At 36.5% G+C, this 25,183-nt stretch overlaps 1 protein-coding gene across 1 annotated transcript in view; it reads left to right on the top strand.

Annotated features, from left to right (window-relative positions):
• CNTNAP5 (contactin associated protein family member 5) overlaps window positions 1-25,183 on the top strand; it is a gene marked incomplete at both ends in the record, with an annotated part of 429,095 nt that overhangs the window by 370,314 nt on the left and 33,598 nt on the right. The window contains 3 exons of the mRNA XM_081335453.1: window positions 680-898; window positions 2,308-2,547; window positions 5,565-5,793. Coding sequence (XP_081191579.1) covers window positions 680-898; window positions 2,308-2,547; window positions 5,565-5,793 — 688 coding nt within the window. The remainder of the gene's footprint in view (window positions 1-679; window positions 899-2,307; window positions 2,548-5,564; window positions 5,794-25,183) is intronic.

Raw genomic sequence — 25,183 nt, 5'->3', positions numbered from 1 at the left:
TGAGAATTGTCATATGAAAAACACCTTGATATAGTTTTTTTTAGAAAATATATCTCCTTTCTCCTAATGTGAACTAGATATTTCCATCAGTGTTATTTTATCGAAATCATTTTTGTGTCTTCCATTTTCTCCTGTGTATTTTTCTACACACTTTACAGGCTATTTCAGTGATAATCAGTTTAATTTTTTAAAAAGCAAATATTAAGTAAACAGCACAATATTTGTAGAAATGTTCTATCTCACTGATCTATCGCAAGGCAAATACATACCTTTTGTTTCATGACACTTGTACCTTCTATTTCAGGAGCTTAGCAGCCTAATATGTGATCACAGAGAAAATGAGAATATCCGACTAGGGATTTGATTTCACAAAAAAGATTTGGGTCTGTAGATATGTATCATAATATATAGTTGATTCACTGTGTGAATTCAATAATCACATAAGGTTCATTGTTCTTAAATGTTACCAGTGGTGGGATTCAGCCAGTTCGCACCAGTTTGGCAGAACCGGTAGCTAATTTTTTGTTGCCCAGGCCCAGAACGGACTTCTGGAAGCGGCAGCCACGCAGAGAACCGGTTGTTCACATATTTGAATCTCACCACTGAAAGTTACTACCGCAGTTATGTACTTCTTGTTGTTATCAGCATGACATACTGAGTTTCACCTTATGCATTCCAGCTCCGAAAGACATCACTTTCACAGTTGATGTTGGAAATGGCCCAGTAGAGGTTACTGTCCAATCCCCCATGCCCCTGAATGACAACCAGTGGCATTCTGTGCATGCTGAAAGGAATCTTAGAGAAACTTCTCTTCAGGTAGACAACTTTCCGAAGAAGACTTTAGAAGCACCTGCTGAGGGACATTTTCGATTGCAGCTAAACAGTCAATTATTTGTAGGTAGGTACAATCATTGGTACTACCCCCACGTTTTAATTTTTTTTTAACAAATGTTATTCTCTTAGGATAAATGAATATTCTTTTTAATTATTGGATATTAGATATTGCTGATTCCTCAATGAATTTCTATGCAAAGTTTAGAAATTGCTACTATTTGAAGATAAACTTAGCAACTTGGGTTTGTTTTTGTTTTTTTTTAAATTTGTACACTGATATAAATTGTCCCACCAATGAATAACTGAACGAAAAACTAAGCAATAGAAGAAGAAAAAAACTCTGAAGAATTCACAGGGAAAAAAATGATAACAGAGACTATTCCATTTTCAGACATGCCTATAAATTACTATAGTTCACTGCCAAAATAATAGAGCTTCTATCTCTTTAGGTTACCATAATATTTTGTCTCATTGTGTGAGAGAATATAGAGTGATATCATAAAAAATAGGAAATGTATTGTTGGTATACCTAAAGATACAATTTGAAGATAAGCAATGCATTCCTTATGATACAAAGTCCCAAAAGGCATTTAGTCACCATTTTTTCATACTCTTGAGAATATTCAACAGGTGTTTATTGCAATTGCCAAAATTCGTCATGTCTACAGAATATTTAAGATAAAATTGAAATGCAAGTCTTTGTGAGATGATTTTCACTCTCTTATGTTTTAAGAATAAAAATCATACACTCTCAGAGTTATTTCTCATTTCTTCTTTGGTTTTGTTTTGAGCTCCAACTATTGCAACATATGGTTTCAATTTTCTACCCCCAATATTCTAGAAGTATTTTAATTTTCTAGTTGCAAAATTATCAAATGAAGATGAAGCCAACAGAAATGATAGAACTGGAGACTTAACTGATGGTAACCCATGATTTACAAATATGTAAGTCTAAGTACCAATCTCCAAAGCCCATGCCTATATTATATTTTACTATGTTTATTTTAATTGTTTCCTCCACTTATACTATCATTGCATATTAGACTCTCTCTAGATCGCAGAAAGGACATCCTGTGTGATGAAGTCACGACTGCATGTTCAATTCACAATATTGGAGGTGGCTGAGGGAATAGCAAACACCCACCTCCTTCCTTTGTGCACTTTGTGCCTTTCCTCTCAATCCTGCTCAGTTTTATTTTAATTGAATTTTTAAATATAAGATCTTTGTTTATTGTTTTAATTGTTTTATTTGGCGTTTTATTCAATGTCTGTAAACCAGCTGGAGTTGCCTTTGTGAGATGATGGCATATAAGTTTGAGAAATAAGTAAATAAATATCCCCTCATAGATTAATATGGAATCAATGGGAAATATATGTTTACAATATTGTACAATAAAACCTTAATAAGAATTTCATTTGTTAAAGGACCAGTTGTTAAAAATATGAACTCTACCTTACTTATACCTGAAACAGGGGCATCTGCATCCAAACAGAAAGGTTTTCTGGGATGTATTCGCTCTCTTCATCTAAATGGACAGAAACTTGACCTTGAAGAGCGAGCCAAAGTGACTCCTGGTGTCAAACCAGGATGCTCAGGTCATTGCAGCAGTTATGGTAACCTTTGCCAGAATGGAGGGAAATGTGTGGAAAAACCCAGTGGCTATTTGTGTGACTGCACCAATTCACCGTATGAAGGACCATTCTGCAGAGAAGGTAGGATGGCCGAATGGATTTTTACTTTTTTTAGCTCATCCAGCACACCTTGACCAACCTGTGTTATACAAAATGCAAAATATCACTTTCTAATTTACATTATCTAGATCAATGGTTCTCAACCTGTGGTTTGCGGACCCCTGGCAGGGCAAGATGTCATCACAGGGGTCCACAAATGCTTGAAGAAAGGTTATTATTTGAATCTTGAATTAATACTTGGGGGTCCATGGCCATGGTCCATGGTCACAAAAGTTATGATGAAGAGAAAGTTGAAAACCACTGATCTAAATTCTCGGCAAATCTTGCATAATTTAATAAAACATTTGGGTGAGGAGGAGTGCCAGCTTTTTTCTCTATTTCCCCACTTTCATTAGAAATTTGGGAATTCTATTTTATTTTTCCTCTGGCAGATTGGCAGATTGGCTGGCTGGCTGGGTTGTTGATGTATTCAAAAGTGTAGCTCTGTGCCAGAAGATATTGAGATTGCAACCATCCATCTTTTCAGTTGAAGCAATTGTAAGGACACCAGATCAACAATTTTCTTCCCATTGCCAATTGGGTGCCTGACTGGTCTTATACTGCTTTTCATGTACAGAGGAAACTTTTTCAGTATCAATGATGCAAAGGTTCAGTTTGGTGTCAGATCGAAGGCTTCTTTAACTAATGTATCATTGGTGCACTGTCTCACTGTCTTTGTTCAAAAACCCACTAGATTCTACCCAGAGGTCCCATAATAACAATGTATCTGATTTCAGAGATGCACATGTGGAGATTAGTAATCTAGATATACAGGAATAATTTGAAACCTGGAATGAAGTAATGTCTTCCAGAATATGAAGCTATCTTAATTGTCAAGACTTTTCTCATTTGAAAAACTCAAAGAACAAACAAGAAAAAAAAAGTAGTGGAAGTATCCCTTGATGATTTATATTTTTACATGTCCTGTGGAGCTGACTTCTCATGACTTGGGAATTAATTATTTTTGGAGTACTTACTGTTGTAATTATATGTTCGTGCACTAAGATTATCATCTGTGGGGAAAAATGGAACACGGTGTTCATAAAATGAAGACAATGTGTGTTTGTCAGAACTTTATAGAAATTACTTTCTTACAGAGTACAAGAAAAGAACTTGGGCTTTAGATGGCATTTTAGGTGGGAGGGAAAAGCTTAATGATCCTCTATAAATGATCCTCTCTTTTTTAAAAAGATTATAGCCAAGATCTATTTGAGCATTTCAGTTCTAATTGTTACTGCCTGTTGCAAACTGGCAATGCCCCATTAACAACAAGTGACCCTTGGCTACTTAAAATGGTTGGAAGAGCATCATATAGAGTGCACAAGTCCTGTTTGAGAAATGGGCAGGGTAAATAATACAGTGCCCTCCATTCAAATAAATGGGCTTAACTGGGTTTCATATTTTCAAAAATAAGGAATGATTTTTCTACTTTACACTGACAGCTTAGTCCAAATTAAAACATTACATTATGTTTAGTGACAAACTAAACATTACAGCAAGAAATGGAGTTTGATTTGAAAGGACTTTTCTCTGACCAGATAGACTTCAATTATCCTTCCTTGCTTTCCTTTTGGGGAGAATGAATTACCTTACTAGGTGAAGAGATCTGAAGATTTCAAGAGCTAGCACATTTTTGTGACCTTCTAAAGTCAATTTTTGTGGGTGTATTTTTCTTTTTTTCCCCCTAACCAACATGTCTTATTTCCTTTTTTTTTCTTTCCTAAAATAAGTCACACTGACAAATATTTTGACTTTTCATAGTGATTGTCACTGAGAAACCAAGAAAGCATGAATTAGGATTGGATCTTCTGAAAAGCAAACAGCATGCCAAGACCCATGCTATTATTTCTTGACTGTTGCCAATGATTATTTTATACAACTTTTAAATATTTGAAAATGTTGCTGCTACTTCTCAGTATTCCAAACAAAGAACCCCCTCCCCCCCCAGGCAATATATTCATAAGCCTTCACTGAAAACCTGCTGGGAGTTTGTCCTCATCTATGGACTCACCTCTCAACTTTGTACTGACTCACTTCTTTCAGCAAATCCAGAATCCATTCTCTTCCACATGTTTCAGCCCCCTGCCTTTCTGTACAGCCAATTGGACAGCATCAGAGAAATATCGCTATTATACTGCATGTTCAGTATAATGCTTCAGGCTGGCAAAAGATTATCTGGTTCGATATCATACTTCCTCTGAGAAAGAATATACAGGCAGTCCTCAACTTACAACTGTTAATTCAGTGACCGTTCAAAGTGACAATGGCACTGAAAAAAGTGACTTACGAGCATTTTTCATACTTATGACTGTTGCAGCATTCCCCATGGTCATGTGATCAAAATCCAGGCACTTGGCAATTGACTCATATTTACGACGGTTGCAGTGTCTCAGGTTCATGTGGTCATCTTTTACAACCTTCTGAGAAGCGAAGTCAGTGGGGGAGCCACATTCACGTAATGACTGTGTTACTAATTTAACAACTGCAGTGATTCACTTCACCACTGTGGCAATAAAGGTCGTAAAATGGGGCAAAACTCACTTAACAAACGGCTCACTTAGCAACAGAAAAGTTGGGCTCAATTGTGGTTGTAAGTCAAGGACTGCCTGTATTTAGATCAGACGTGTCAAACTCGCGACGTCACATGACGTCACACAACGTATCGGAGCTTTTTCTCCGTTGCTGGCAATGGGGTGGGCGCGGTTTTGGGATGACGCGTCCGGCCCACGGGCCAGCAGTTTGACACCCCTGATTTAGATTGTCGGATTTTGCATCTAGACTACAAATAAGGGGAATAAAGACTCATCTATGGGAAGATTTGGACGTTCTTGGTTTGATACGAAATTTATACTTTCCAACTGTAGACTGTAAAACAGTAAAACACAATGCACACACAAATGCATCTGTTTTGTTGATTCTAAAAATGCAATTTCTACAGCTCCAATAGTTTTCAATCTACTGTACTGAATATGATTTGTGTATTTTCTTTGTATTTTTAGAAGTCTCTGCAGTGTTTGAAGCAGACACTTCTATTACCTACACATTTCAAGAACCTTATCCTGTAACTAAAAATGCAAGTTCTACATCTTCAGCCATTTATTCGGGTACATCCATACCCAAGGAAAACATCGTTTTTACTTTCCTGACAGCAAATGCTCCAAGCCTTCTGTTTTACCTCAATGCTTCTTCTCATGAGTATCTGGCTGTTATTTTGTCCAAGAATGGTAAGTGTGAGTGCAAAGCTTAACAATTCCCTGACAATATTACTTCACAGGACCTACTATGAAAACAAAATTGAAGGGAAGCTTTGGAACCTGGTTGCATAAATACCATCATATTATGAATTTTAATTACCTGACTAATCAAATTTTCTACTCTCTAACTTTCATTCAGAACCATAAAAATATGTCCTTTCCTAAAGAGCCATATTGCTGAAGGTGAACAGTGCTGTGATTCACAGTTGCTGACAATGCATAATATTATTTGCATTTGGCAGAAATCCATTTGTTTCACATAATTTTTATGAGAATGAAAAATGCTCATCTGGTGAAATTATATCTCCAGGTAAGTATACCTAAGTGTGTTTCATGGAAACACTGACCCACTGATTCTTTGACACATTATATTTCTATGTTTCTACTTTTCAAATTTATCTGGTATTAATTTTGTCTTAGTTACTTCATTCTTCATCTCTTTCATTTTGTTTACTTCCTGTTCTGTTTTATCTTGTTTAGTGATGGTTTGAACTTGTTCTTTTATTTCTGTAATGATAAAACCCCCTGCTCTGAAGAAAGTCTACACGATCATGTTATTAACCCTAAACTGGAAGGTTACAGTGAGTTCGTGATGTTTTACATGAGAGAAAGAGAGCACATGTTTGAATTTTGAGAAATTTTTGCAATACCATTGTACCTTTCTATAAGTAAAGATACAAAACAATTCAATCTCAGTTTATTATTGCAACCCCCAACATTTTAATGTAGTTTTCTGTTGTTCCTTCCCATGTAATATATGTACACATTTTTGAAAACTTCTTGTATATGAACATATATAAAAATCCTAATCTCTTCCCTCATGAAAATATTTTATTCCCCATTTTTGCAGATAACTAGTTATCCAACTATTAATCTTAAATTTTCAGTATTGGTTGCATCTCAGTGCAAAGAACAGTGGGAAACTAATATGCTTTCTTTCTAACCTTTATAATGAGTTTGGAGAAATCTCATTCATTGTGCTGCCTGGCTTCAGAGATGGTGGCGGACAGATTCATGACAGCTAATTGCAGTGTTAAACACAAATACGGTAATATGTATATTATCTAGTCTATTATGTCTGTAAAACCTGAAGCAAAAGAAGCCCCTGCAGCGCAAAAGAAGATTCAAAATCCTAGTAAATTTCACCACTGCAGAGAAGGTTGTTCCATTTCATTACTTTCTTTGCAGTTCTTCAATATCTCAGAAGACTCAAATATTTTTCTATAACAAAACCTGAATCAGATTTTTGAATAGGCCCAGAATAATTTTCCTCAGTGGTGGAACTACAATATATAAATTGGACACTGACTCTTTAATTCAAGGTGTGCCTAGTGGAATTAACCCCCCTTGCATTTATTAAGTATTAATTCTGGTAAGTGCCTAGATAAGTCTGGTCCTAGAAATTTACAGCGACGTCACTAATTATAACTTATTTTGTTCACTTACATTCCCTGATTATTCCTGGATGTTCAAATTAATTCATTCATTTATGTGGCCAGTGCTTAGTTTTATCATCAGTGACCTTCATTTATTTCCTGAAATACACTTTCCAATAATTCTTAGATCAGAAAAAATGGTATTTCAAATGAGTGATGTGGGAGTACTGAATGAAAGGTTTAGCTATCTGTCCCTCGATTTAACATGACAGACTTTGACTTGAAGATCATAGCATTTCAGCTGCTATTGTTATTAAGCTGCTCATCAGATTCCTTCTAAATTGTTCTGGACCACCTCTTTTTATATTCCCTGAAATGATATGAAATGAAATGTATTAAGGTTATAGATTATATAGGACATCTAAACCTCAGTGACATTTTGAACTCAAAATGTGACGTAAATCATATCAAAAGAATTTTTCTATATGCAATAAAGCTAATAATATCGATTCTGACTAAATCACTGTATAAGACCATTATATCAATCAAAAGTCCTATGTTATCTAAATCTTGATGCCCTTTATGAAACCAGCTTGTGCAGGATGAATGATTGCAGGTAATATTTCCTTGCCAGTTCTGTAATCTTCTTGCCAAAGTAGCTGTTACAATTTTCACTTCAAAATTTATTAGAGATATTAGGCAATAATTTGTTCACTGGATAGGATTCTTACCAGCTTTCAAAATTACACTGAAATAAGTTACGCATTAAAAAGCTGAAAGAGTTTTCTTTTCATTTCTGTAATAACTCCAGAAGCCACTTTCTCCTTCAATTTTTTACCAGTATATGGCTATTCTCTAGTCTGGAAGCCTTTATTTTATTATATCAATACTATAGATTTTGTGTAATATTCTGGGTGCAGCCCAACATACCTGGCAGTACATCCAAAATTTCTGGAAGATTTATTATGCTTAAAAACATTTATCTGAGTATTAACTATATCTACATAGGAATATAGAATTTTTTAAAAAATCATTACAATTGAGATAATTTATACCCCTAGCTCCAAACTGTTATTAAATGTTCTACTCTTTTACAATCCAATAATTTCCTACATTTTTCTTCCTATTCATAACAAATTTGTTTGACTTGATCTTAAAAATATGTTGTCTTTATATATTTAATTTTAAATATAATTATAAAGCATACAATTAGTCCAATTTCAATTTAATATATCTCAAAGCATGATATGCTTCCTGAGCGTGTTATGGTATGTCCATTCAATATTTAATTAATTTATAATTCATGTTTCCTACATTGTGATTCATTTATTTTCTTCCATATTACATAGGATAAAATGCTTTAAATATATCCCAAATACTCCCCAAATTAGTTAAATCTCTATTTATCATGTTTGAGATCTATTAAATCTTTGTATTGTTACTCCATACATTTTTGCCCATTGCCTTTTGGTTGTACACTAATAGAATTAAAGCATATAAAAATTGCATGTGTCATGGGAAATTATAGGCTGGGAAAATAGGTAAAAGAAGTCAGTTTTAACTTGATGGAATCAGTTTTTTTAAGTAATACACAGATATTATTACAAATGAGAATTATGTTGTAGTGCAAAAACGGGTTCAGTGAATTTATATACAGGCAGTTCTTGACTTACAGTCATAATGGAGCCTTCCCATCATAGTCATAAGTTGTGACAGTCATAAAATTCTATGACTCTTTAATGGCTAATAATTTGCTATGGGCAAAACTGTTATAAAATGAGGTCATGTGATGGTGGGATAGTATAAATAGCTGTAAATCTGGCCCGGCTGCCTAAAAGATCTTTCAGCAAGGAAATAGTAAGAAACTACTAACTAGAATATTTTTATCTAAAGTGAATGGCATTAACATGGGTGTATGATCAGAAATTAAAATCTAACCAGTATTACACATATCTGACCTTCCAACACTAGGCATCCAGACCACATTTACAATTATTTACAATCTCCCACCTCCCACATGGCCACATTTTATGACAATTTTGCCCATAGTAAACTATTGGTCATAAAAAGGTCACAAACCTTTATGGCTTGTGACAACTTATGACCATGATGGAAAGGCTCCATTATGGTTCTAAGTTGAGAACTTTGTTGTTGTTCGCTGCGAAGTCGTGTCCGACCCATCGTGACCCCATGGAGAACATTCCTGCAGGCCTTACTGTCCTCTACCATCTTCTGGAGTCCATTTAAGCTCACGCCTATTGCTTCAGTGACTCCATCCAGCCACCTCATTCTCTGTCGTCCCCTTCTTCTATTGCCCTCAATCTTTCCCAGCATTAGGCTCTTCTCCAGTGAGTCCTTCCTTCTCATTAGGTGGCCAAAGTATTTGAGTTTCAACTTCAGGATCTGGCCTTCTAAAGAGCAGTCAGGGTTGATCTCCTCTAGGACTGACTGTTTTGATCGCCTTGCAGTCCAAGGGACTTGCAGGAGTCTTCTCCAGCGCCATAGTTCAAAGGCCTCAATTCTTTGGTGCTCAGCCTTTCTTATGGTCCAACTTTCACTGCCATACATTGCAACTGGGAAGACCATAGCCTTGACTATACGCACTTTTGTTGACAGGGTGATGTCTCTGCTTTTTAGTGTGCTGTCTAGATTTGCCATGGCTTTCCTCCTCTTGGCTACAGTCCCCATCTGCGGTGATCTTGGAGCCCAGGAAAATAAAATATATCACTACCTCCATTTCTTCCCCATCTATTTGCCAGGAATTGAGAGGGCCGGATGCCATGATCTTGGTTTTCTTAATGTTAAGTTTCAACCCAACTTTTGCACTCTCCTTCTTCACTCTCAACAACAGGTTCTTTAGTTCTTCTTCACTTTCTGCCATTAGAGTGGTATCATCTGCATATCTTAGGTTGTTGATATTTCTTCCGGCAATCTTAATTCCAACTTTTGATTCATCTAGCCCTGCCTTTCTCATGATGTGCTCTGCATATAAGTTAAATAGGCAGGGTGACAGTATACAGCCTTGCCGGACTCCTTTCCCAATTTTGAACCAACCAGTGGTTCCGTGTCCAGTTCTCACTGTTGCTTCTTGGCCCACATATAGGTTTCTCAAGAGACAAATAAGATGGTCTGGTACGCCCATCTCTTTAAGAACTTGCCACAGTTTTTTATGATCCACACAATCAAAGGCTTTAGCATAGTCAATGAAGCAGAAGTAGATGCTTTTATGGAACTCCCTAGCTTTCTCCATGATCCAGCGTATGTTGGCAATTTGATCTCTAGTTCCTCTGCCTCTTCGAAATCCTACCTGTACGTCTGGTAGTTCTTGATCCACATACTGCTAGAGTCTACCTTGTAGGATTTTAAGCATAACTTTACTAGCATGTGAAATGAGTGCAATGGTGCGATAGTTTGAACATTCTTTAGCATTGCCTTTCTTTGGAATTGGAATGTAAACTGATGTTTTCCAATCCTGTGGCCACTGCTGAGTTTTCCAAATTTGCTGGCAAATTGAGTGTAGCACTTTTACTGCATCTTCTTTTAAGATTTTGAATAGCTCAGCTGGAATACTGTCACCTCCACTAGTTTTGTTGTTGCTCAGCTTTTCTAAGGCCCACTTCACTTCACATTCTAGGATGTCTGGCTCAAGGTCAATGACCACCTCATCGTGGTTATCAGGGACATTAAGCTCGTTCTTGTATAGTTCTTCTGTGTAATTTTTCCACCTCTTCTTAATCTCTTCTGCCTCTGTTAGGTCCCTGCCATTTTGGTCCTTTATCATGCCCATTTTTGCACGAAACGTTCCCTTCATCTCTCCAATTTTCTTGAAGAGATCTCTGGTCCTCCCTATTCTATTGTTTTCTTCTATTTCTTTGCACTGTTCATTTAAGAAGGCATTCTTATCTCTTCTAGCTATTCTCTGGGATTCTGCATTCAATTGGGCGTATCTTTCTTTTTCTCCCTTGCCTTTTGCTTCCCTCCTTCCCTCAGCTTCCTCAGCATTTTGCTTTCTTGCATTTCTTTTTCTTTGGGATGGTTTTAGTTGCTACCTCTTGTACAATGTTGCAAACCTCTGTCCATAGTTCTTCAGGCACTGCGTCTATCAGATCTAATTCCTTAAATCTATTTGTCACCTCTACAGGGATATGATTTAATTCATACCTGAGTGGCCTAGCGCTTTTCCCTACTTTCTTCAGTTTAAGCATAAACTTTGCAACGAGAAGTTCATGGTCTGAGCCACAGTCAGCTCCTGGTCTTGTTTTTACTGACTGTATAGAGCTTCTCCATCTTTGGCTGCAGAGCACATAGTCAATCTGATTTCTGTGTTGACCGTCTGGTGATGTCCATGTGTAGAGCCGTCTCTTGGGTTGTTGGAAAAGAGTGTTTGCTATGACCATCGTATTCTCTTGATAAAATTCTGTCAGCCTGTGCCCTGCTTCATTTTGTACTCCAAGGCCAAACTTGCCTGTTATTCCGGTTATCTTTTGGCTTCCTACTTTAGCATTCCAATCCCCCATGATGATAAGGACATCATTTTTTGTTGTTAGTTCTATAAGGTGCTGTAGGGCTTCATAGCACCGGTCAATTTCATCCTCTTCAGCACCGGTGGTTGGGGCATAGACTTGGACTACTGTGATATTGAATGGTTTGCCTTGGATTCGAACTGAGATCATTCTGTCATTTTGGGGATTGTATCCCAGTATTGCTTTTCCTACTCTTTTATTGACTATGAAGGCTACTCCATTTCTTCTGAGGGATTCTTGCCTGTAGTAGTATACCTGATGGTCATCTGAATTAAATTCATCCATTCTTGTCCATTTTAGTTTGCTGATTCCTAAGTATGTCAATGTTCAGTCTTGTCATCTCTTGTTTGACCACGTCCAGCTTTCCTTGATTCATGGATCTTACATTTGAGGTTCCTATGAAGAAAAAATCTTTACAGCATCGGACTTTCCTTTCACCACCAGATACATCCACAGCTGAGCGAGCGTCCTTTCAGCTTTGGCCCAGTCACTTCATTCTTTCTGGCGCTACTAATACTAGCCCTCTGCTCTTCCCCAGTAGCATATTGGACACTTTCTGACCTGAGGGGCTCATCTTCCAGTGTCATATCATTTTGCCTTTGATACTGTCCATAGGGTTTTCATGGCAAAGATACTGAGGTGGGTTGCCATTTTCTTCTCGAGTGGATCATGTTTTGTCAGAACTCTCTGCTATGACCTGTCCATCTTGGGTGGCCCTGCATGGCATAGCTCATAGCTTCATTGAATTACGCAAGCCTCTTCGCCACGACAAGGCTCTAATCCATGAAGGGGAAGTTGAGAACTACTTGCATATAAATTCACTGAGCCCATTTTTGCACTAGAACATATTTCTCATTTGTACTAAAATATGTTGCTTAAAAAAAACCTGACTCCTTAGTTATTTTCCCAACCTGTAATGCCCTGTGACACCCATGTGGTTTTCATGTGCTTTAAATCTATTAGTGTAGCAACCAAACTGAATTACAAATACCCGTAAGTCTAATGTACAAATACCAAAACATCAAAGCATCATGAAATAGTATTCATTTATTATTGCTGCAATAACCAAAACCCACTCATCTTATCATTGTGTAACTTAGAAAAATATGTAATAAAAAGCAGTAATTAAAAAATGGAAAGGAATCAGAACAATACATACAAACCTCATAATAAAATGTTTTACACAATACTCCAAATGTATAACAATTAATTAAAAAGTGAAAATATTTGAAAAAAAACCCACTCCTCTCTCTCTCCCACTGAATTTCCACTAGATAAGGAAAATTAAACAACCAAATGAAGACAAAAACACAATTCTGTATTACCAAAAGACACACTGAGCCTCCAAATGAATAATTTCTGAGCAGACTTGGAATTTCTGCATCTACTTGTATAGCCTTCTGTGGTTTGAAATAATTAACAGATTTTTTTTCAGGCTAATAAAATTTCTTCATATCAATTTCCAACAATAAATCATTTTTTTCAGGATTCTGTTTGGCCATAAGATGAGTTTTGCAGAAATCTCTCCACTTTTGTATCACTCTGAAAGGTAGATCAAAAAATAACATAAGCTTCTTTCCCTCTTGTTCCAAATTTGTTACTATTCCAGTAGTTTGTCATATTTTGTCCTGATCAGACTCCCAAAAACCTCAATGAGAAAATGATCCGTAGATTGTGAAAACTTGCTTCAAGGTGGCACTCAATAAATCTCTGAAGTTGCAGCACAAATAATCCTAGAAATATTTCAGTAGCTTCTATTAAACTCTCTTTAGTGTGAAAAATTAAAGAATGGATGTAAACAGCTTTTTGTTCTGCTCTTTTGGCCTTGGATAAAATCTCAGTCTTCTTGCCTAGAGACTAGCTCTTTAATTATTGTTATGTCTCAAGCAGTTAAAGCTGCAATTAATTTCTCATTTGCTTCCAATTTAACTTCTTGGTCTTTTAAGTGCTTCTTGAACTTGCTTATCTCTACTCAGGCTTCTCAGCGAATTCTGCAAATTGCCAATATAGTGAATTCTTAACATATAATCGGTACAAAAGTGTTTATTTTGTGAACATCAGTTACAACTTTTGGTGTAAACATGGCTGTCTGTGTATTTCATGCCAAAGATGAGGAACCCACTAGAGTTCCCATCTGGTGAGGTGGATTTTTTTTTAACTTTAATTTAATGTTTTGTTTGAAGCTTTGCATCCTAACTCTGCAAAAACCTGTGCAGAAGCTAAGACTGGGGATGGGGAGTTTTTGCAAGTTTATGTTGTAAGAAGAGAAAAGGCTGCTTCCTAATTTTACATGTCATTATAGGTAGTCCTCACTTACCAACTGCTTATTCAGTAATGGTTTAAAATGAAAACAATGCTGAATAAGGAAACTTGCGACAGATTGTTGAAGTTGCAGTCATTGTAGCCATTAAATTTTGTAAGCTGCTCAAAGTCTTCCATGAATGAGTTGGGCACCTATATACTATATATTTGTTTGATGAATAAATAAATCCCCTCAGTCACATTATCACAATTCAGGCAGCTGGTGCACATTTACAATAGCAGCAGTATCCTGAAATCATTTATGACCTTCACAGCTGGCTTTCAACAAGCAAAGTTAGTGGGGAAGCTGGCAGGAAGTCTCAAGTCATGCTCATATGATGATGCACTTAATGACTGTGGGTGATTCACTTAAGGACCACCCCCAGAACTAACAAACTGAAATTGTAACTCAGGTTTAGTCATGTGATGTTTCACTTTATGATCTCGTAGCTTAGTGATGGAGTGAATGATTCCAATGTGGTTGGTAAATGGAGACTACATGTATTGTCATCCCAAAATAATAAGAAGCACCCTTTCATAAATTTGCACCACCTGTCCTTCTTTGCTGTCAGTTTGTTCATATAGCACACAATCTTCAGTAAAAATAATAACAAAAGTTATCACCTACATGTCCATGTGATTTCCCAAAAATTACCTTGTGGAGCTAAAACACAGTACCGTCAAATAGCTGTATATTGTTGTGTGCATTTTTCCTTAATATAGCAATCTTTTAAAGTGTTATCAATTTTTTTTTAATGGAGACTTATCTCTAAAATGAACATATACAATTTTGAGCTGCCAACTGCCTGGCAGGTTCCAAAAATTCAGAACCGTGTAGATTTTGTCATAAAGCTGCATTCTACATGATTGATCAGGAAGTCTTAATAGAGTAAGTTTGATTGAAAATGAAAACAGAAGAAATTCCACCCACTCCCAATAAACACTCCTCATTTGTTTGACAATCCTTTCGCATGAAAGTAATACTGTTTTCTATTCCAATAATGCAGTTGTAGAGTATGCAGTATAGAGGGATTGAAAGGGTAGGGAATAAGAACAATACGGTGCAGATACGATAGCCATCTATTTTGCTCTCTGATGGAATACTAGATAAGTACATATTGAAGAATTTGAGTCAGGTGAGTTGCTTAGCCTCTAGAATTATAAGCAGAAATCTGAAATTTATTTGGACAATGACCAGCAACATAAGATAATAAAAAGACAGGTAAGAGACAGCAATTACAATCAGAATCAACCAGGAGAAGGAGGTGCAATTATATACTGACAACTATAAAATAAATCAAATATTGTATATTCTGAACACCCGTATTAAAATAATACCATGTTTATCTAACAATAATAAAACCAATATAATAAAACCATATATTAAAATATATATCCTTTAAACATTGTTAGAATATAACTAAGCAAAATATTGATAACAAATAAGGACCTTTAGTTCTGTAACCAGTTTTTGCTACTGCACAAAGTGATGGCTAGATTCGAATCCTGAAGAAGATGGGTCACATAGAAATTATCTGATCTCACTAGAAATCACTCTAATAGAGGGGAAATGTACGTTAATAGGATATTCCTGTAGAACTTGCAGCACAATAAGACATGTGAGATGACTTCAACTTCCCCATTGCCATATGTACACATTTGCGATAAATTGGGATGGGAATATATTAGTGTAGAAGGGAAGTGATGAGAAAGGAAACTCATGGTTAAGCACAGTTAAGTCTTACGTTCACATTGGCTCTTAGTGCTAAGGACTGAAAAATCATTATGGATGAACTGTATTTATTATCAACAGCATGGACAAGTTGCTTAGGATATTTAGGTGGTGCTTCTAATGCTGACAACGGTGAAAGATTAAGTGTGAAGCTGTGAAAAATGGGCAAATTGAGAGCTCCCAAAATGCGCACCATACATTTTGAGCTTTTTAAAATCTTAATAGTTAGCATTTTGAATCCCTGAGTATGCAAGATGAATGTCAAGAGGCCACCTCTTAGCAAAAACCTCTGTGTAGTAGACATTTTAGAAGTTATGGAGTATCAAGCTGAATTGATAGAAACTTTTTTTCCTACTTATGGCACTGCAGGTTAGTGTGAAGGGCCAGGAGATGTACAGAAGATTCAAACTCAGCAGCCAAGAGACAGTAATTGGATTAGAGGAAGAGAGGGGGGGGGGAAAGCAATTCAAGCAGTTTGCAGGTAATCTGTACACTGCATTCTGGTAGCCCCATATGTCCACGTAGGCTGTTTGGGATAAAACCCATTTAACAGCTATAGGCAGCAGAGGACAGTGGGAAAATGTTTCCCATTTTATTAACAATAGGTAGCAGAGGGCAATTGGAATAAGTCTCCCTCCCACTTTTTATATATGCATCCCAAGCAATATATTGGATATGACAGGCCATTTGTCTTCATGATACTATCGTTTCTCAAGAGGCCTGCTTTGGCCTGTTGTCTGCGCACCTTGTTGAAAGCTGTATAAAGAACACATCTCTAGGGTGATTTGCTTTGTGAAACTCTCAATGTGTTACTTTAAAGGAATGCTGAAAGGGGAGGAAAGCATGCAGGTTTTTAGTCATCCTGATCATAGTCTTAACATAAATAATTGAAGCAAGCAATCTTAGTTATACATCTGAATCCCCCCATCACATTTGGGAGGGCAATCCTGTAAACATTTGGCAAAATAATTTGGGTAGCATATACATTCAATAATTTATTATTCTTCCTCAGATTTAAAACATTAAATGCAACCTTCCCTTAAATAATAGTTGCTGTTCTGTGATTGTACAGATTACTATGAACAAAATGGGTGGAGTATAATCCAGCATAAACCAGTTTGGTGTAGTTGTTAAATCATCGGGCTGGAAACTGGAAGACTGTGAGTTCTAGTTCTGTTTCAGGCACACAACCACCAGGGTGAAATGGAGCCAGTTATTCTAGCTCAGCACTTGAAAGCAGGCAATGGTAAACCTTTTGAAAAATGTTGCCAAGAAAACTGCAGGGGCTATTCCAGGCAATCTCCAAGAACTGGACACAATTGAACAGAAGAAGAAGAAAAAAATCTTTATAATGAGAAACACTTTTGTACAAAAAAGATCAAGGGGTAAAAAAAAAGGGAGGTGAAGAGTAGTTCGTAAATAAACAGTATAAATTATATAGGATTTGGTTAAAGACCTTTCCGGGTCCACATTTACTTTCTAAACCAGGGGTGTCAAATTGCCGGCCTGTGGGCTGGTTGCATCATGCAGAGGCTGCACCCACCCCAGCTCCGGCAATGCGAAAAAAGTTGTGATACGTCATGACATGTCATATGACATGGCGAGTTTGACACCTGTGTTCTAAACCCATCCGCATTTATAGTTTGCTTTAAGTCAACAGCCCCCCAACCTTTTGGGGACCAGTTCCATGGTGGGCAACATTTCCATGGACCATAGGCAGTGTGATTTTGCACATTGCCTGGATCCTGCATGTGCAAAGATGGGGCTTCGCTACCACCTCCACTAGAGAAAGCACTGACAAACTCTCTTGTAGCATTTCTCCTGATCGAACAATTAGTTGACTCAGCTTCCAAAGGTTCAGTACATTTGAGACAATTTCCATTCTTCCCCATTCCTGTGTTCCTAAGTTTGCTTAGGAGGTTTTCATTCAGAGGAGTTGTTTACCGCAATTGGTGGTGGGAGAGTTCTGCTTGCCTATCTTGATTTGCAAGGAAACACAACCCTTCTCTCCAGTATAGTTAGTTTTACTCCAAGCATTAGGTTGAGTAAGAATGACATCTGGATGTAACAACAGCTTCAGTTACCAAAGTGTCAGCCTTCATTAAGATTTTAATCTTGCCATGGCTACTTCTCCTTTCTCAATGTGATATCACTAGCATTGAAGATTCTTAAAGTTAGTGCTATTTTTTCTGTGATTTCCAAAGGACACTACTGCAATAACATCAGGCTTATTCGAGTTACAATTTTTTTATTAGTTTATCAAAATATCAAAATACAGAAATACAAAGAAAAATAAGAATAATGGGGGAAAGGGAAGGAAAAGGGAAAGAGAAAATGTGTAGGATAAAAGAAAAAGAAAAGCATTCACTTCCTGCTCTTTTTGGTGCAGTAGAATAAGATAATAACATACAACCTCAGCATTTTACTTTTATGTAATAACACTAGCCATTCCTATAAAACAAAAACTATTTCATCAGCAAAACCCAAAATCAAAGTTTCATTTTTTTTCCATCTCAAGCACAAATTCCAGATTTGTTTCCAAACAGAAACAAAATTAATTGAATTCTTTTCTTTAATCAAAAAAGTCAATTTAGCCATCTCTACTAAACCCATCAACATTTGCAGCCATTCTTCCATCGTGGGAATCAAAGTATTCTTCTATTTTTGTGCAAAGCATATTTGTTCTGCTGTCAGCATATATAGCATCAAAGTTCTATTTTTTTTCCTAGTTCTCTGTCCATTAAGCCCAGCAACAACATCAGGCTTATTGAATACAGTTATTTTGATTTAGGAGCTCTAAAAAACCATATTTCCTAGTGTCATAATGCCAGAGCCTGGCATTAGAATAGTACCCAAATCCTTAAAAAATGTAGGTTTCCAGAACTTCCACATCCTACAGTTTCTGGGGTTTCTAGCCCTGCAGCATTTGTTTATAATCAATTAGAAACTTAAACATTGATCTTTCCATTTTGCTATAGCCAGTGAGAAACAGAAGTGGGAAAATGAAACAGGCACAAAACTGGACTAATTCAAAGCCAATTTGAATTAAACATGGATTCCAGAATGGCCCATTTAAGCGGTGGGATTAAGTCAGTTTGCACCAGTTCGGCAGAACCGGTACCTAGTTTTTTGTTGCCCAGGCCCGGAATGGACTTCCAGAAGCGACATCCACACAGAGAACCAGTTGTTCACATATTTGAATCCCACCACTGGCCGATTTGTATTATAGGGAAACTTAATTAGCGCAGTTTTTGCCTTCTGTAATCCCTCTACTGCAATGAGACTTGTGACTAAAGCAAGCTCTCATCAGGAGAGTCCAAAGAAGGGCCTGCTAATTAAAGAACAGTATTCCCAGCCAGCTCTTCCATAAAAAAGATAGTTTATTTGAAAAAAGAACAAATGGTAGAGTCACTGCACTGGACTTTAACATCAGGTCTCAGAGGTATTCCAGGAATATAATTTACACTGAGTGGCACTGATAATAACTGGCCACTTCCAGAAGGAGATGAATTGGTGTTAATGATGCAAAGTTCTTCTTTCTGTGCTCCTATTATCAATAAATCACTGCAAAAGGCTCTCCATGCAAATGTTAAATAACACATATGGAATACACCATGTTACTAATTGCCTCACTAATGTGATCTTTCCTTCTTCACTCAACACCTTCTCTAATTATTTTCTCCTCTTTAGCAATCACTCATACATGTGTGATGATACAATGAGAAAGTGTGGTCACCCTTTTAATAAGCTACCAAATAAAACACTTGACTGTTGTTTAGTTAGGTTGAGATGGAATACCAAATGGCTTTCTTTTCCCCTAGCACGGGGACATGAAAAAAACATGAAAATCCTATGTACACTGTGTCGACCCCGAAAAACAGTTCTATGGAAACAGTTTTTGCAGAAAAGAATTGACTACTTATTTTTAAAAAATTACATATGTAAACTCTTTGCATTGGACAAAGAGGAAGCTTGTTTCGTGGTTCTTGAAACTGAAAAATGTTCATAAGCGTATATCTGACTGTTTCATAAGAAGTCAGACTCCAAGGGTAATTGATTCTACCATTCTAATATTGGATGAACAGTCAAATTCAACATATGGATGCTGTCAGGCATATCAAATGCTAAAGTTAGCTGATCAAGCTAGAAGGGTCTGCCAAGTATGGGGATAATGTATTCTAAAATGAATTTTCATTAATTCACTGCTCAGGGAAAATTGCCAAGTAGTGATTGTTTTATTCCCATTCAGCCTATGCATGCATGCTTGTATGAACGCACGTCTGTATGGTTATCAAAGTAATATGCCTCCTTACAAGACTATTGGAAGTAAGGGGAAAAAATGAGATCATAAAGAAAGAATCTGCATTGATAGAGGATTGAAGCTGGTAGAAGAAGGAGCATGTACACCATTCACATGGTTTCAAGATGCTTGCATTATTCCATCAATTTGAAAAGGAACAACACTTTGGAAAAGATAGTGTGCTTTCCATTCACAGGGATGGTGGGTTTCTACACTGGGACTTAACATTCAGAAACATTGAGAGGATGCCAAAGATCCATTCATATTGCAATAATGTACAGTAAGTACTGATTGTACTTATCTAACCTTGCCCATCTCTTTTGTATGCTTTGAAATAATTGAGCAATTGAGCATTTCATGGTCCAAAGTGAAATTTGAGCTGCAATTTATCTAGGGTTCAGTGTCCTTGAACTTATTACTTCCTACTATCAGCTAGACCGTAGATTATATTGTCAGGTTGGTTTCAATAGGAGAGAATATCTGTAGCTCAAGATTGAAATGTGGAGTCCTTGATGCTCTCTGAGTAATTTGCTTGAGGAGATTTTATTACCAGACTAGGTAATATTATCAGTACTAGTGACTGTGGGGTTTCTCCCTGTTTATGTACAGTAACTTACCCTGCCAGTGTTGGTAGTATCTTGTTGGACTTAGAGAGCAATCATCTATGTTGTGGTATGGCCCTCCATTGCTATCACATTATGATTTTTAATTATGACAGAATGGGAAATTATTGAAGGGATTAGTTCCATTAACTAGATTTTAATGTAACATTGTTTCTGTTCAATTAAATAAAATATAGTCCATTTCATCCCCACTCAGTTTTTTCCTGGCCCTTTAGTCATTTTTTATATAGTATCTTTAATTCCCAGGTAAAGGTAAAGACTTCTGCAAAAAATAAAATGTAGGAGAGACGGGAGATTATATGTTACATATTGCATGACCTTTACATTACAATCTTGTTGCAGTTACAGAGAAATAAAATGCACACTTTATTGAAATTAAATTTTACCAAGTATATCAGCAACATTCGTGGAGAAATGGGACAAGGGGAGGCACATAAAAAAAAAAGCAGTACTGCATCAATGCAACACAACTCCACCCTTTTGTAGTATGTGGTGGTACTATATGTCTGCAAGAAATGTGTTGAATTTGTAGTAATATGGCTTTCATTATTTTGACAAAGGAAATGCATAACTCTGATCTAACAGCAAAAAGACAGTTATTAGCGGATGAGAAGACAAGTTACTGCCCTCTTTTCACCCAAGGTGCACCCATAAAAATACTACAGTAACATGTAAAAGCCATCTATTCACATTTCTAGGAAAGGGTTTAAGAAATGCAGATGTAGCCAATCTCAACTACACCAGTTTGTTAGCGATCCAGATGATAAGGATTAGAGTCCCTCTGTTAGAGAGAGGAAAAATTTCAAAATTTGCTATGAATGAATGAATGAATGAATGAATGAATGAATGAATGAATGAATAAATAAATAAATGTTTACAGCTGGAATACAAATACACAAAAATTGAATTAAACAAAAATAAGCACTAATATACTGTATCTACATAGCAATAGCAAGAGCATTTAGTGTGTGTATGATTGTGTATGTTTATTTCTTCTCTTAAATATTGGATTTATACACACACATACACACTGTGTGTGTATGTGTGTGTGTGTGTGTATATATATGTACACACACACACAATGTGTATGTGTGTGTAACTACTGTGTGTGTATGTGTGTGTGTATGTACTGTATATGTGTATAAATCCAATATATAAGAGAAGAAATAAACACTAGGAATCAGTGTATGCACTAGAAATTTGTGGATGCCAATATACAATTGTGCATACATAAGTCAAATACATGTAAGTTTTTCAGTGGGAAGGTTGTTGGTGATAGGACTTTTGTTTTTGTTCTTGTTTGTTTTTCTTTGACCTATCCTTTGATTGTAAAGTTCTAGAGAAAGAGGATTGAATAATTTAAGAGGTAATAGGATGAGAAACTGAGTGAAAGGGAAATTAACAGATTTGCTCATTCATATTCAGTTATTCTATGAACAGCTGTTAGTTTGCTTTGGTACAAAACTCAAACAAAGATGAAACATTACACAATAGAGACTTACAATTCACACCTTTGCAAACATATTATCCCTTTTAAATGAAGCTATGGGCAAAATATTTACCTTGTCTTTGATTAAATATGCAACAGCCGGATGAAACAGCTTTGCAGGTTACATTCATCTGCCAGTTGACCAACCCTAGGTAGAAAATTTTGGAACACGCTTATTGATTTCATAGTTAATTAGAAAAGCTGCAAAATAAACTGGCAATTATTCTTAGAAACCATTTGACTAATAACTTGGCAGCAATACATATTTCATGCATTGTAATATGCTGAAAGATATAGTGCCAAAGGCAGGTTTATAAACCAACTGGTGACTGGAACAAAAACTCCCAAAGCCATAATCTGAAGATTGTTCTAGTTACATTATGTGATATAAATGATCTAAAAAATTAAAGTAAATTATCTGCATATTCTTATTAGAGGCAAAATGTCATATAGAACTCTATAGTCAGTCAGAACATCTGAATTCATGAATACACAAAAGTCATTTGGTATTTGTTACTTATTCTGCAATACAGTTAATAAAACAATTATTCTTTGCAAAGAATATTTTGAAAGAATAGATAATATATCAAAAGATGAAAGAAAGGTATTGATTGTGAGGTAAAGGCAGCTGCAGAAGGTCCAGAGTTTAACAGAAAACAGCACACCAACAGTGGTACTCTTGCTACCTTCAAAGGAAGCACAAAATCATCACCAACAGACAGAGGGGATAAAATCCTGAGCCCGCAGAGAATAAACAGAGAAGCAGAAACTTGTTTTTGTAGCCTTTGTGAAACCCTGAATCACATTTCAGTAGATTCAGGAGTCAGCTGTTGCAGAAGTCAATTTCGCTATCAGTCAAGTACAAACCTTTACATATTTATTCAAAGGAAAACCCTACTACAGAGGTGTCAAACTCAATTTCATTGAGGGCCGCATCAGCATTGCGGTTGCCCTCAAGGGGCCGGGTGGGTATGGCCAGGGTGGGTGTGGCCTACTGGGTGGGTGTGGCTAGAGTGCATATGACCTACTGGGTGGGCGTGGCCAGCTCTACATCATTTGCATCAAGGGTGCCTATGGGGGCCTGGGGAGGAGTGGGACAGATCTGAGGGTCTCTGGCAGAAGGAGGGTCTCTGGGCCAGGGCCAAGGCAGTGGGACCCGTTCCCTCACTGTTTCCAGGATGGCTTTGCGGGCCACATGAAACCACTTCGCGGGCCGGATCTGGCCCCTGGGCCTTGTGTTTGACATGTCTGCCCTACTACTTTTTTAAAAAAAAGCTTAGTAAGGAAACTGTATATTGACAGATTGGGTGATTTTTCCCCCCCCTTCTTTGTTTATTTACTTGTTTTTATGTGCCAGAGCTGGTATAATTAAAAGGTATTTTAGGTTAAGAGCCCATGTTTTTCAGATTATTTAGTTTTACAAGCAATGCTATATTAGGAAACAAAACATTCCTTTCAATAATGTTAAGGTGGTTTTCCTTTATTTAATTTTATTAAAAATTAATTTAACATATTTGGTCTCAAAATGTTATTTGTAACTCTCCTAGTTGTAGGTGTATTGAGGTTTTGATCAGTGTTATGCACATTATTGCTTAACAGCTGTATAATTAGGCTTTGCATAATTATACTTTAATAATTATACTAGTTTATATTGCAATCTTAGAATTTATAAATGATCAGTATAAATTATATTTTAGAGTATTTATGGTATTCTATATCTTTTTTTTATTCTGAATGTTATGGTTTATGGTTAACAAATGAATTCACCTGATGTTTTCATGGTATGAATATATTTTTCAGTGTATTCAGATAATTAAAACAAACCTTTTAAAAAAATAATTGAAACATTACCGTTTTTATTTTCCTATATTCACTTTAGAATTGGTACAATTATAAGGATCAAACTTGTCACAATGAGGTTTCTGTGGTTTTTAAAGTACAGAGATGATTACTCTACTTTAAAGATGAGGCATGATACAATCTCTGTTTAGAATGTTGTAACTTTGTCAGAGCTGTTATAAAAGCTATGACTTTTTTACACTTTGGTCATAAGACACCTGTAGCCTTTTTAATGTGATTGGATTCCAGATTCTTCCAACTACAGTTATCCTATTTGAATTACAATTTAATGATATTTGGTGGGCTGCAGGTTTTCTGCTCCTGATCTGTTGTAGTATCATAATAAGATGGTGGTTTCATTGCTCTGTTTTACAAGTAGGAAATTGCATGTTCTCTTTCTTAAAGAAAAAAAATACGAAGAGGCTATAAGTCATCTACATTTCTTCTATAGTTCTTTTTTCTTCAGGATGTCTGTGTTTATGTATGAGTCAAATTGCTTTAGTGTATGTAAACAGTTAGAGCAACCTACAGTATATAATATACAGAATCAGCTTTCCTTTCTTTTGACAGAACATGTCACAATTCACTTCTTAAAAAGAAAAATGAAAATATGTCACACAAATGCTTTGCTGATTGGAGAGTACACAGCATTGTTGAACAGCCAGAAGCTAACTTTTTCTTTTGGTGGCTTAAGTCAGGGCTTTTTTTATTTATTTTTTTATTTTTTATTTATTTATTTATTTATTTATTTATTTATTTATTTATTTATTTATTTATTTATTTAATTTTTATACCGCCCTTGTCCCGAAGGACTCAGGGCGGTGTACAGGGCAATAAATATCAAAATACGAAATACAAAAGTTAAAAAAAACATTAAATAATTATGCCCGATGTAGTACATTGGTTAAAATCCATGTTAAAACCCCAGACCCCAAACCCATGAGACCAGGCTGGCTTGTTCAAATAAATAAGTTTTTAGATCACGTCGGAAGGAGCGGAGGTCGGGGGCCATCCGGAGCTCAACCGGTAAGCGGTTCCACAGGTCTGGCGCACCCACAGAGAACGCCCTCCCCCTGGGGGTCACCAGTCGACATTCTCTGACCGGTGGCACCCTGAGGAGGCCCTCTCTGTGGGAGCGCACTGGACGGAGGGAGGCTGACGCCGGCAGCAGTTGTTGCCGT

Source organism: Vipera berus (assembly GCF_964194415.1).
Source record: "Vipera berus genome assembly, chromosome: 1".
Lineage (NCBI taxonomy): Eukaryota > Metazoa > Chordata > Lepidosauria > Squamata > Viperidae > Vipera > Vipera berus.
The sequence above is the reverse complement of the archived record's forward strand: the minus strand, read 5'-3'. Positions and strand labels throughout refer to the sequence as shown.